This window comes from Convolutriloba macropyga, unplaced genomic scaffold, assembly GCF_964194025.1.
Source record: "Convolutriloba macropyga unplaced genomic scaffold, txConMacr16.3 SCAFFOLD_4473, whole genome shotgun sequence".
NCBI lineage: Eukaryota > Metazoa > Xenacoelomorpha > Acoela > Convolutidae > Convolutriloba > Convolutriloba macropyga.
Genome location: NW_027452970.1, coordinates 1 through 14,778, shown reverse-complemented (window position 1 = coordinate 14,778; position 14,778 = coordinate 1). Strand labels below are relative to the sequence as shown.

At 34.4% G+C, this 14,778-nt stretch overlaps 1 protein-coding gene across 1 annotated transcript; it reads left to right on the top strand.

Annotated features, from left to right (window-relative positions):
• The first annotated feature begins 690 nt into the window (after positions 1-690).
• Positions 691-10,828, top strand: LOC142357949 (uncharacterized). Its single transcript, XM_075409432.1, has 5 exons — positions 691-1,833; positions 2,179-2,395; positions 6,505-7,394; positions 8,004-8,428; positions 10,105-10,828. The coding sequence occupies exons 1-5, from the start codon at positions 1,717-1,719 to the stop codon at positions 10,478-10,480; spliced, it is 2,025 nt and encodes a 674-aa protein (XP_075265547.1). The 5' UTR covers positions 691-1,716; the 3' UTR covers positions 10,481-10,828.
• The last annotated feature ends 3,950 nt before the right edge of the window (positions 10,829-14,778 follow it).

Genomic DNA, 14,778 nt, shown 5'->3' with positions numbered 1-14,778 from the left:
GTACGCGGAAAAAAAGAAACGGCGGCATTTCTACAAAGCAGTTTTCACACACTTTTTCGAAATGGAAAACCTAAAATTTTTTCTTGAGGGTAACTTTTATCCAATTGATTTTGCCCAGATTTTTGGGAAAGGTTGAGTTTTTTATTCCGTACGGTTATAACGAAAAATGATAATAATGGGACTTATTTTTCCTCAGTTATTCCATGAACATGTAGGAAAGATTGAATATGGAGTTTATCAATTATATTATACCCGCGGGCCAATCATGTTATAGTTAGTAAGTGAAGGAAAAGCAGGCGGGTGGGGGAACGAACCTCGCTTTCAATCTTTTCCCCCCTCTTAGATTCATTCTCCATTTTTATTCCTACTTTTCCCTTATACTAAGCAGCTTTACCAATTTTTTCAATTCCTTACTTTTAGCGCACTTTAGTCAATTAGAGTGACGCAATAGGAGCTTAAAGTTGAAAACGATTTGAAAACTTTTCTTTCTCTTAATCGCTGTAAACATCAGTGACATGGCTTAAAGCAATTTGTCATTTTGCTTACCATTACTTATTATTTCTTAACAAAACCGATAAAATCAAATATTGAAAAATTATTTTAAAAAAATGACTTCTAGATCTTAAGCCTATTTTTAAATTGTTCAAAAAGTAATGAGAGTTATTTACTGACAAATTCCGTCAAAATAAAATTTAAAAATTACTCTAAAAAGTTGTTCAAAAAGATTTTTTGTATAATGTTCTAGCTTGAAATTGTTTACAAACATAGAACTAGTTTTATTTTGTTCAAACCTTTATAAGTTCTGCTAACAATAATATGTTCCCAAAAAAAACCAGAAATTTAAAAGAATATCTTGATAAAAGAGCTTTTCAGATTTCCAGATCTAAAGTATTCTAGTTTGAAATTATTCACAAAACACTAGCTTTATAATGTTCAAAATTTATAAGTGATGCGAACACCATTTCAAGTTATTCGAACAATAAAGCAATGTTCATTATTTATTAGATCAATTGACAATTATTAAAAAGCATTATGCGCTCTTTTTCGTTTTTGTCAGAGACTTTTTGAAAGAAGATTAAATTTTTATGCCTGCCTATTCATAGAATGTTATACTCTTCATGGATTTCAAGTGTTGTTTTTACCAGCAGTCGAAATAGGCTTTTCGCTTTTTATGAAGCAAATTATTTCTTGCTGAAATCTGTCATGTCTTACTTAATTTCTCACTGAATATTTTCGGTAGTGTGATTCTGAAAGCCATTGTTCCATTCTTTGATTACAATATTATACCTAAGCTTTTCGATTTGTTATCTTATTTATTAATTTTACAAAAAACCATTTAATTTCTTGTTATAAGTAAATAAAAAAAATCTTTTCACATTTAGTTCTATTACAATTTTTCTGGCTTCCGTTTACGCTGAAAAACTTCACTTTCCTTTTTATGTTGTACATATATCAACAACTTCTCCTAAAGTTGGTCGTGGAAATCTAGCATTATTGTATCCAAATAAATCATAACCAGATTATTTTCCGAGCGAATGAAACAAATTTGGAAAATTAAAGCCGAAAAAGTAAAAAGTACAGCCTAATTGTATAATTTTATTCGATTATCTTTAAAATTATGAGATGAAATTTGTTCATTTTGTTGTCAGCTTTCTAGAACGCAATTAAATTTTACCTGTCTCGTGTGTGAAGAGAATTTTATAGAGCGTGAACAAAATGAATTTCATCAATACTGATTTGTTTTTACTGGACAAGGCCATTCGGAGAGTTCTCTGTGGTGCTAACATGTTCCACGACAACCCAGTATCGATACTCGACTTCAAACACTGTGAGGTTAGTTACAAAGACCCTCTCTGATCAAACTATTGTGCACTCGAAGTAACCGAGCACACTTTTTAGCTTGGATCTGGAACAGTCATAACAGTCATAACCAAGAGTCATAACCAAGAGTCATAACCAAGTCATAACCAAGAGTCATAACCTAGAGGACAAATTTTAAATTTTGTTGGCTTTTTCTCCATCGCAGGTTTGCACGCTGCGGGTGTAAAACAAACTTCCTTAGTTGTTAACGTCCGGATTAGAAAGTTACCATTATGGAGTCAAATGACTTTTTTTCATTTTTTAATTTGCTAATCAATATGTTTGTTTTATCGACAATTATATTATGTTTGTTTTCAGCTGAAACGGATCCCGAAAGAGATCGGCAAGTTCCGAAAGTGTCTGGAGGAACTGTACCTTGATAGCAACATGATCTGTGAGATGTCGAGGACTCTCTTTCAATGCCAGATGCTGAAGAGACTGACCATAAGTGATAATGAGATATACATCATGCCTCCCTGGATTAGCTGCCTCTGGAACCTCCGAGAACTCAACATCTCCAAAAATGCACTATTAGGTAATGTCCATGTCTTTAAGTTTCAACCGTGCATTAATGAAGGTGCCATTCCTACCAAATCGTAACGTGGTATAAAATGAACAGATTTATATTGGACATAATATCAGCAAATTCGACATAATATCAGCAAATTCGACATAATATCAGCAAATTCGACATAATATCAGCTATTTAATATTAACCGCATTGGCGATTTCAGTTTGACAGGCACCCTCGTTTATGCGGGTAGCGAAAGAATAACGATTCAAACTGTTGCAAGCATCTTACAAGATAAATTGACGAACTACCCAGGTTTAGGCTTCAAATCTAGAAAGACCGTGCTCGACACAAAAGTGTTATGAAATGATGATTTATTTAAATTGCCCATGAAAAGACTTCAGCTCAAAATCATTCATCACCTGGACATTAGCTCGACCAAATTTTTAGAGCTGGACTAGTCGAGGAAAATTCTTTTCATCCAAATAAAGTCGTGGTCCGGCTAGGTATCTTTTCAGTATTAAGGTCGAGCATGGTCTTTTTATGAGTCCAGCTTGGAAGTTTTTTCAAGAGTCGCAGAAATGATTGTTTTGGCATTTTCAAATGTTTATTCGCATGTTTTCTCCGGATAACCAAGCAGTCATCCACGAGCAATACTAAACTGGCATTGCAATCGGTAGTTAAACAAAGAACAATTTTTCAATTTTGCCAAAAGAAAACTTCAGAAGTTTTTAGTTATTAGACAATTTAGTTGTCGCAAAAGTTTAAAAATAATTGTTCGAACCAGTTTTTTAGTGCTGGAAAACCACTTCCGACAATTAATTAACCACTTCCGAAAAAAGGCATGAACATAAGAACATTTTGTCTGTAATGGTCTGGAGATGAAAATATTCCGATTGCGACTGTCTGGACATACCAGATTCCAGTCTGCCACCTCACACCTGAGATGGAGGCGTCGTAAAATGTATTTGATGCAATTAACTTAAAACAAAAAGATCGTCCGTTAACGACCGAGTTCTTGCATACAGATACTGCCAAAGTTCTTTTAGAACATTTTCTGCAGCTTTCATAGCGTCATTTAAGCCGTCGCCCTCTCTCAATTTTCAAAGTCAAAGGCCCATGAGACTTAGTTCATTCCTACATGCCGTTAATTTTGAATAGCCCTACTTTTTTTGCCAATCAGCAATATTATTTTTCGTCATACTATAGAAGTAACCAAAACATCGCCGACCACGCACTTCGAAGATAATTTTTTCATGAGGTTTGTTAATCTTCATTAAAAATATAGCAGTCTTGATTTTTTAGTGCGTGCGTTTTTTTAAAGTTTTCGTTCGCTGTCAAAAACAGTGCTCAATTTAAAAATCGTTGTTCGTTTTTTTTGTGGCTTTTTCGCGGGAAAAATCAAATTTTGTTGCCTAATTACGGGTTCCATTTTTTGCATGAAATTTTTAATTGAACGGTTTCCTACTGTTTTTTAAAAGAGTTGATTATAATCAAGGATAAAACTCTACGTATTTCCGATGTTCTAGTTGATTCAATGCTGACAAGTAAAAGTCTAAACTCAAAGTCTAAAATTGACTTTCACGGAAAAAAACCGCACAAGAAGTAAACGAGTCAAGCGTTAGAACGTAACGTTTACAAGCCAGAGAAAATTGATTGGTACAACAAGTCAGCGTTGCTTCCTCAAAAGCAAGTAATTAAATTAGCATTATGGCAGAAAGCAATAAATTGTCATTATTTTTTCGAAAAAAGAAATGAAAAAAAACAAAAGCGACAGAAAAATTGAAATTATTATCTCAAAAAAAATAAGAAAAAGCTGGTTTCTACCAATACTAAATATAACAATCATAACCAAGAGTCATAACCTAGAGGACAAATTTGTTGGCATAGAGTTTGTTGGCATGTTTTCATCTCAAGTTTGGGCGCTGCGGTTGTAAAATCAACTTCCCTATTTGTAAACGTCCAGATTAGAAAGTTCCCATAATGAAGTCAAATAACTTATTTCATTTTTTTAATTTGCTAATCGACAATTATATAAGTTACTACGGATAAAATACAATTAAAAACAAGTAAACTGATTTAGATTAATTAAATATAACTTTTGAAGCCTAAACAAGCTACCTACTGGAATGTTTTCCGTTGAGAAAAAAGGAGTTTGGGTTATTTTATGATCTTTGCACTAAGTATTTATTTATGATCAGTGAAAAAAATGCTTCAATAAAAACCCCTATTATTTTTAATTCAATTTTGAAACACCTCACAAAATGAACTGAAAGCTTTCAACAAATGTGAAGCTGAAAGAATTCAAATTAACGTATTGTTGAACTGGAGTTCCAGAGTGCATCATAACTCAAGAATCAAAAAACTTTTAGGTTTGATCTGTTTCACTAGAAAAAATCGCAGTAAAATTCTGCGCGTTTTTTTTTATCTTCAAAATAAAACTGCTCAATAAACAAATCAATGTTTTGTTTTTGATTTTCTTTATTGCTTTTTCACATAATCAATCAATTTCAGTTGCCTAAATATCTGCTTTACTATATTGCAACAAAATGTTATTTAAGTGGTTTTCTGCTGTTTCGTAAAAGAATTGTTATCATAAAGGAGACGACACCACGTATTTCAGGTATCTTAATGGATTCAATCGTGACAGCTAAAACTGAACGAAGAATAATGTTGGAGTTCATATTAAAATGCAAAAAGTTAAAAAAAAACACATAATTTGATGAAAAAACGTGCCTTACAACGATTAAAAATGAAAAGTTAATAGATTTTTTGAAATACCAAATTCACATTAGGCAATTTTGATTTCAAATATTACAATTACAAGCTATAGGGCACTAATTTAAACTACAGCCAAGCTTTAATTTCTCGAAAATAAATAAATTTAAATAGCATCAAGCAGAAATCAACATACTGGAAACAAATTTCGGCAAACCGCACTAACAATAAAACAAAAATAGTTGAATAAAATTGAACGGAAATCCAGTCATCAAAAAGTATTGAAAAAATGCCAGCCACTACATACCGATATGAAATTCAGCTATCGTAACCAAGAGGAAACGTTTTCAGTTCTGTTTGGCAGTTTCGCGATAGCAACTCTGGTCATCAGAGATAAAGATGTCAGATTTGTTTTGTATTTTTGTAAACGTCAAAAAAAGTTAAAATTTTAAGAACACTTCAAAAGATTGAGTGTTACAACTTGTTTGGCAACTCAGCAATAGCATGCGTAAGTGTGAATGCAATATTACGGAAAAACAAGTAACACTAATTAGATTAATTGGCAATAGTTTTCGAAGACTGAAAAATATTCAACTTGAATTTTTAATGAAAAACTGAGTTTTCATTATTTTACAGTAAGCACATAGCAAAAAATTTGCCATACAAAACCCTCTAAATTTTTAATTTAACTTCGAAAAAGTTATCAAATTGGAACAATATTTTGAAACATAACTGGACTTGATTGAATCCAAATTAAAGGGTTGTTGTACTGAAAAGTGTTTTTGGCATCGGGTACATTTAATTTGCGTAGCAAGTCGTAACCACTAAGCTAAATGGGCTCAAGGGAATTGCCTATAAACTGGCTTTAATAAAGGGAATGTGTATACTACTATTGTAATTACCAATTATAAGGTGCAAAAAACATGACATTATTCTGCTCAGACCCAATTTTGGGGTATGAGAAATTTTTTGAGCCAGGATAGAATTAGCCTGGGCGAACTCTATAACCTCAATATAATCATGATAAAGAAAAAAATTCACATACAGAAACTTAAAGTATTGTGATGATGCAATGTTTCAGCACTGAGTTAAGTTTTTTTCTTGAAGTCTGCTGGTTCAGCGCTGAAAAGCTCTGAGACTCAAGTCCAGGAAGTTAAAGAGGCTTTGAGCACATACGCCGTGCCAATTAATAAACTGTTCACAAAAGAAGTTGAAGAGAACTCTTTAATTGTTTAAATTATTTCGTCATTCTTTGCAGCATAATGTAAACTTCTCATATAGTGAAATGACAAAAAATTTAAATCATTGGTTTTTGAGTAGACATCTTTTAGATTTACGATTATATAATTGTTTTCAGAATAAACTTAGATTATTTCGGCTGTATAATTTATATTAAAGAACACTGAATATTTCAGATGTGCCCTTTTCAATCAGAAACTGCAAATATCTGCACTCTCTTGACCTTTCCGTGAACCCATTGGGCCGAATACCCGAGGGAGTCACTCAAATAATGGCCCTCACCCACCTCTACATGAACGACTGTTTCCTCGACTACCTGCCCGCCAATTTCGGCAGACTGACACAATTAATTGTTCTTGAACTGCGGTCGAACAACATCAAGTACTTGCCAAAAACCCTAATCCATTTAACAGCCCTGGAGCGTCTGGACATCGGCGGCAACGACTTAACAGAGCTCCCAGAATTTTTCGGAGCCCTGGTCAGTTTAGAAGAACTTTGGGTTGACCGGAATAAAATCCGAAGACTTCCGCATTCGTTCGGCCAGCTTTTATCGCTTGAATTTGCCGAGTTGAGCAGTAACTGTCTATCAGAAGTCCCCGATTCGATTTGTAGATTAATTGGGCTACGTGAACTGTATTTGCACGAAAACATGATCGCTAAACTGCCGTCTGACATTGGCAAGCTTGGAGCTTTGAACGTTCTGAACGCGAGTGATAACTGCTTGAACGAATTGCCATCAAGCATAAGCGGTTTTCACGAACTTGTTGAACTAAACCTGAACAAAAATCAGCTTCAAACATTACCGCCGGAAGTGAACAGATTGGTCAATGTAAGATTTCTGTATCTCGATTCGAACAAATTGACAAATTTGCCCAAAGAGTTGGGCATGTGTTGCAAGTTGCGGGTTCTATCTCTGGCTAAAAACCAGCTGACAAACATTCCGGCTGACGTTGGTATGTGTCGACATTTGCGAGTGCTGACGTTGAGTCAAAACTGGTTGAGTGAGCTGCCCTACTCGTTGACAAACTGCAAACTACTCAACGCACTGTGGCTTTCTGAGAATCAAGTTAGTACTGATTTTGGAAAAAATAGCCAGGGTCGAGGTTTAGGCGGACATTTTTGTGTAAGAAAAGTGCTGAATATGTGGAAATTGTACGAAATATGCTATGTAATAATAAAAATTGACTGGAAAATTTATAAAAATAATAATTAATAGATAAGTAATTTCAAATATTGCACTGCATGCAAGCATCTCACGATTTCGATCAGATTTTGATCTGGTCCTGTGACAAGATCTGGACCTGATTTTCTGATCTTTTAAAAAAATTCCATTGGTTTCTTCCCTTTGGCTTTCGACAACGCATTTCGGATCTATTCTGTTTCAGTCCCTTCCCATTTCGGATCTATTCTGTTTCAGTTTTTAACCCCCCTTCCCGTGTTACAAACTATGTATTTATATATCAGGTTAGCATGTAAAAAATAGCACGTGCACCGGGGGGGGGGGGGGCGTAAAAGATATATGCCCACAAAGATGGGCGTGTGAGGGGGCGGGGAAACACAACCGGTCCCGCATATCAACTATCCAGGAATTTAAGCTAAGTACCTTTTCGATTCTGTTTCACTGCCATAGTAAAGTATTGACCGACCTATCTGTAACTTGTTGTTGTTTGTTTAGGGCAGTCCATTGTTACCCTTCCAGGCAGACGTGAACGAACAAGGTCAGAAAATATTAACAAGTTATCTCTTCCCACAGCACCGAAACTCAACTTCAACAAACAATTTGGACGCTACTAGTAACACTGCCAGCTATTACCCAGACGTCTCGGACGCTGAGAGCCTCACATCCAGTGTCTGGGACGCCGAGTACCGAAAGCGATGCCGGGTCGCGTTCAAATTCGACTCAGAATACATGCGAGTTCAGTCGGAGAAAACCCGGACATCGTTTTACCCGAAAGAGTCTAACTATGTTAGAGGACAAAAGATGACACCCTGCCATTTTTCATACACTGATGACCAGCTTATGGGCGCTGTTGGAAGCAAACCTGATGTTTGTCCGGATGGTGTCGTCACCTATTTTGTATCAAACCCACCATCGCCAGGGTTAGCGGCTTTTTTCCTGGCATGTTATCAACAGGGCTCAGGTGACCATATTTAAAAATAAGTGAAGAGTGTAGAACGAGGGGAATAAAGTTTTTTCAAACATTATTTAATAATAATAATAACTGTGGTTCCTGCGTAATCGCAGTGGATCAGCTTTCCTTTTTCGCAATTTTCCCCACATTTCAGACTGATCTTTTTTATGAGCAGCATTGCTCTGTTTTTGGTGACTATAGCCACTTTTGTTTGCGTCTGAAACTTTCACGTGGTACCATTATTGCAGCCAACATTGGTCAGGCTATGGTCAACCTAAAGCTATGGTTAAGTAAGAGCTCGTCCTCACACAGACAGCTTGAACAATTTAAGACATTACGTGGCCAACATCGGACTTCTTGACTAAATTTACTCGATTTTGTCTCTATTTTTCACAATCATGTTTTGAAATTAGGGAAGATAGGTAAGCGTGTGTGGAAATTGGTGACAGTAAGCAAACTCAGTTCAAATTTGCTTAAATTTTGGATATATGGTACTATTTTTTGCGATGCGCTAGCGTGAAGAAGTGACAGTATGTTGCTACTAATTTCAACGCCATGAGTAACTCATGTATACACTTCACCTGTTTCCACGGTTGCAATAACGAATAACTAAGATACTGTAAATTAGATCGAAATTAAATAATGTCTTATTTGTGATTCTTTTTAGAAATGTCCCTCTAGATACTGATTGTGGATTAAGAAGACAGTTAGCAGTTTTGCATTTACTCATGTCACGGCTCACAAGAACAATTAAGTCTTTGGACTTGGTCGCAAGCAACAACTAAAAAGATTCAGGCATCAAAATTTAAAATGTATTAAAATGAACGACTAGAATAGCTTACTAAAAAAGGGTTAGAAAAATCATAAAATAACGAGTGGTTAAATATATATTCGTTTCCACAAAAAGGATTTTTTTTAAATTTGTCTTTTCTTACATTGGCCACGTTTTGAAGCGTAGAAGTAATTGAATACCATAAAAATAACAAATAACCAGATTTACAGATTGACTTTGAAGAGCTCTGAAACAAATTTGAAGCAGTAAAAATGCCTTCTAGCCTTTATTCAATGTAAGCTCAGTCGATGTTTAATCTATTGTTTGTTTTGCTATTGTAACAATGTAAAATGAACATTATATTATTGTTATCAGTAATAGCCGAATGCAATTTAGTTTTTAGATGCAGTTGAGATTTTTATTTTATATTTATGGCTTTTCCAAAGATATCATTCTTGTAGCTCTCCACAACGGATATTCTACCCCCCCCCCCACCCCCCCAAAAAAAAATAAATAAATAATTAAATAAATAAATAAAGGGTGCAAGAAAAAGTTTTGGTAAAAAATTGAGCTATTCATCATTTTTTAGTTAGAGAAGTTCCACTTGCACAATATTCCAAATATGTAACTTGATATACCAATTGACTTTGAACAGCTCTGAAACGGTGCTCAAACCCGCAAAACGCTTGCTATCAAGCTAGCCCATAATAAATTACATGAAATTAAATTAAATTAAATTAAATTAAATTAAATTAAATTAAATTAAATTAAATTAAATTAAATTAAATTAAATTAAATTAAATTAAATTAAATTAAATTAAATTAAATTAAATTAAATTAAGTTAAGTTAAATTAAATATTATTTTTTTCAGTAAAAGCCGACTGCAAGTTCCTTTGATGACGTCAAACGGACGATGCATAATAGACAGCACCACTTTTTCGTCACCCGCTGGAGCCACATCCGCCACATTCACCCCCGCCCAAACTTACAACATCCAACACTTGCCCACTACCACCATGTCCACCCCCTCCGCCAACATTACCCCCGGGGGCAACAGTGACCACCACCCCGGCCTCCCCTTCACCCAAAATGTGGGCACAAACCCATCAACTTTTGTGTCCCCGGGTGCCAAGGGGTTACCAGCTCCTCAGTGGAGTTATGTTGTGACTAACGGGACGGCTGCCAGTAATGGTCGGGTTGTTCACACGAGTATTTCGACAAAATCTGTGGAAACTTTGGTCAACTAAGAAGTGTTTTTAGGCAAATTTTACGGAAGCTTTAATCGTTTTTAGGAAAAAAAAAACTTAGAATTTCATCTTTGTTTCTTGGAACCTTCTCTACTACTGATGCAGATAAATATGGAGTACCAAGTTTGCTTCTAATTGTAAAAACCTGCGAAATTTTTATCTCGAGTTTGGAACCAAACAAAAGTGTGAAGAATGAATTGACAAGAACCATGAAATAGTACTTAGTACATGATTGTTTTTGGATACTTCCTAAAGAAAAGGAGTAATTCAAACCTTCAGTTACTCTCAATCGGATGAAAATTAACTGAATTTGGATCATGTTAAATATTTACCAACTTTTAAATAATTAGGAAGCGCCTACATGTAACTCTAAGTCCATCCATCAGAACTTGACAAGCTCAAATGCAGGTCTCTTTTCTGTTACCAGATCTAGAATGTCTAGGCGCACGTCTTACAAGCATGCCAAAACTTATCCAAATCTTGGCCAACACTTTCAAATTAATTCATAAATAAAAAAACCTTCTGAAAAAATGTCGAAAGAAAACTCGTGGCTCTAAAACTTCCGCAGCATCCCACGGCTTCAGAATAGCAAGTGATTCAGATTTCCAAGGGAACATCAAAATCGACAAAAAAACGATACCAAATGACGAAACAGTCCTTACAGAGTCAGCATAAAATCTCCCAAATATTCTAAAACCTAAAATTTAATTAAAAATCTTAATGATATTTTAACTGTGAGATCACGGAAAAACTGAATGAAAAAATAAAGATTCTGTCAAAAAAACTACTGTCTTACAAAATGCAAGTGGAGTGCAGAAAATGATGATACCAATTCCTCATCTCAAAATCAGATTCGAAAACCCTGATTTTCATATTAAACATAATGAAACTGCTACTGATGAGATTTTTAAAACTGAAAACTGTTGAGTTACAAATTTATTCAGTCATGATGATTTTCGCTCACTACTAAAAGTCTCTAATCTGTCTCTAACGATTTCTGTAAAAATAAGCTGGCAGGTATTTAACATGATCCAAACTTCAATTTTGGTCAAAATTTGAAAGAGGTTATCATTACATAGAAGTTATATTATTGTTTATTTTCTCCTTTTCTACACTAAATAAACTTTATGATAGATTATAAGACTTGTGGTTAGATAATATTGTTTATTATTTTTGAAACCATATTTGCATGCACCCCATGTTTGAGTAGATAATGTTTAGAAAATAAATTCTCAAATCAATTTTACTTTTTTCCAGATCGGGGGATTCGAAGCGGGCAGATTCAAGTTTTCTTCCGTATTTTCGGTAGATGGAGTATTTGAACGTTTTGGACGAAATAAGTTCAGCAAAGGAATCTAATTAGTAAAATTTTCTTGTATATATATTTTACTCAAAGTTCAGGCAACTTTTCATCCAAAGGCATTAAATGTAATCTTGATTACTATTAACATTCCCGGGTAAGTAGTTTTTATGAAGTTCTCTGACTACAACTTTTCCATAAGTACGGTATAACTGAAAAGAAACTTTTTCCAGTTTTTTTCTTACTAATTTTTTGAAACAAAGTATTTGTGCTTCGTTTTAGCCGTGTTCATCATTTCTCTGAAAATTTGTTAATTTACAACTTTAATAATATGAAAGTTTTACGATTACAACTTTTCATAGACGACATAATAGGAAGTTGTAATTTTACAACTTTTTCAAATATGACGTCAACCCGGGTTATCAAAGCGTTCCTGGGGTCATTTATTTTAAAAAAATAAATTTTCTCTGTAGATTGTGGCGATGTTTTCATTTTATTTATCTTCTTGAGCATTTGAAAACATGAATATTCAGAAAGCAAAGACTATATTTAATGCATCACAACGCTTTCTAAAGATGTTGAAAAAAAAGGAGAAAAAGTGTCGAATTAATTTCCCATTTTTTTTCCAAGCTGAATCTTTCAAATTTTGAGCTGTCATTTGTTCTCCAGTCAGATTTTGAATGTCGGAACAATTGGTCCTTTTATTCCTTTATCTCCATCTACCTAAGTATGTATGTATGATGTACGGGGGGGGGGGGACTGAAGAATTGAAACCAGAACAGTAATTCAGATAAATTTGACCCTGGGGCTTTCTAGAGAACCCGGCTACTACTCGTACACTCCATTTCATTATACCATCTAACCATATACTACATACGTATTAGCTTGTAAATAATGAACAATTTTCAACCATGTTAAAAAATTTTATAAAAACTTTCTTTTATATACGAAAATGGAAAGCGGGGAAAGCGGATAAGGTCCACTGAGGAAGAACTTCATGTATAAATATTGATTGGACGTAAGCCGTAACCCATTATGGGAATGACACGCTAAAATGCATAAATAGAACACAGGTGCGGCTATTTTTCCCAAAAAATTGAGGAAAATATAATTTCAACCTAAATTTTTCCAACCTAAAAAGCTTTCTCGCACTCTAGAAATAGTGAAAAATTTATATTTCAGGTTTCTTACTTTCGTCTTTTGGCATTTTCAAATTTTATTATTCATTTTTATCTGTCAAAAAGTCACAACAATTATTTTCATGATTGTAATCTTGAAGCTAATTTTCTAGTGAGTTTTTACAGCAAATGAATAAATAAAACTTAAATTTACAAAACGAAGTTCCGAATCGTGAAATAAAAGTTTTTCACACTTGACCTAAAAATTATGCTTAGCGGGTAATCGGCTAATTGAATGCAGAATTGAGCAATGCATTAATTACATTTGCACTTAAAACTACAATTTTTTGTTTGCTAAGTATTTCTCGCCAGCCAAGTTATTTCCTCCTAGCTTTTTATCGGCTTCATTCTTATCAGCCACAAAATGGCAAAATGCCAGTTGAAATAAAAAAGAGCTGAGCTATTCTATACCAACATGCACTTTATTCACTCACCCCTACTCCTCCCCCCCCCCCCCCCAAAAAAAAAATACTCCCCTTCTAACAGTACCCTACCACTAAAAATTACCCCCCTTCTAGCAGTACCCTACCACTAAAAATTACCCCCCCCCCCTTCTAGCAGTACCCTACCACTAAAAATTACCCCCCCCCCCGCCTTCTAGCAGTACCCTACCACTAAAAATTACCCCCCCCCCCTCTAGCAGTACCCTACCCCTGAAAAATACCACCCCCACTTTCACTCATCTAGTTGACGGGATTTGGAGTGCGATTTGCAACGGATGGAGAAAGTTGAACTTATGTCAATAACAATTCCCTCTTTTTCCCACTCTAAGGTATAGTAAACGCACCTTTATAATCTGATAAAGACGATAATATTCACACGCGAAACAAAAATTGTATAATTTGACACACATAGGCTTTAAAACTACGCTTAGAAAAAGTTTATTTTAGTTCGCAATTCGTGGCGCTTTATTTATGTATACAACGAAAATATTATTGAAGTCAATGGGGAATGGTTATAAAAAAATTTCTGTGCTATAAATTTTTAGTTTCATATATATTGTTCACTAAAATATCGTGACAAAATATCAGGAAAAATTAAAGATCCCATTCCCAGTATGATTGGAATATTGAGATATAGGTTCTGACTATATGGAAGCAATGTTAAATTACATATTCATCATTTACACCGAACGATCTTTCCCCGGAATCGCCGCAAATTGTAACAAAACCTAATACACCTTACGGAGACATAGAAGAGGTAGACATTCTTGGTAAAATCTAGAATAATTTCTCAAGAGTTTGTCAAGAACAGTTTTTATGAATAACGTTATTGATCTTGGCAATATAATATCGAAAAAAAACTCAAGATTTTTTGTACGCTTAGCCAAAATGGCAACAAAAGCACCATAAAAAATTTAAAAAATAACGAGTAATCAGTTGCACATTGAATGGACAGAGAATTCAATCCATCTTTTGGTTAAAATATATTTTCCACCCGACATCGTTTCCGGCGATATTATCCTCGATCTGAAAATTTTAAGTCAATCACAAAAGCTTAGCTTTTTTAAACAAACTTTTGCATATTTCAGTAGTTCATGCTAGATCATTATAAATGTTGCCTCGTTCCAACACTTCTCATCCGGCAATGATTCTGAGTGGTTTTCAATTTCGACAGCAAGAACCATACATTACAATTTATGAGACATTTTTATCCATTTACGGGGTTGGTTATCCATTCAAACTCAAACTTTAATCGATTCGGAGAAATAAAGTAAAACAGTTAGTGTTACTTCCGCTCTTCCCAGCACTATTTTCTACTTTTTATCAACACTTAAACAAAAATCAAAAATACAAAAGACCAGCACTTACTTTTCGAAT

Bases quoted from the DNA above. Each gene is read 5' to 3' on its own strand.
- LOC142357949 (XM_075409432.1), top strand. From the start codon at position 1,717: ATGAATTTCATCAATACTGATTTGTTTTTACTGGACAAGGCCATTCGG. The intron at 1,834-2,178 runs GTTAGTTACAAA...GTTTGTTTTCAG, and splicing joins TCGACTTCAAACACTGTGAG to CTGAAACGGATCCCGAAAGA. The intron at 8,429-10,104 runs GTTAGCGGCTTT...TATTTTTTTCAG, and splicing joins TCAAACCCACCATCGCCAGG to TAAAAGCCGACTGCAAGTTC.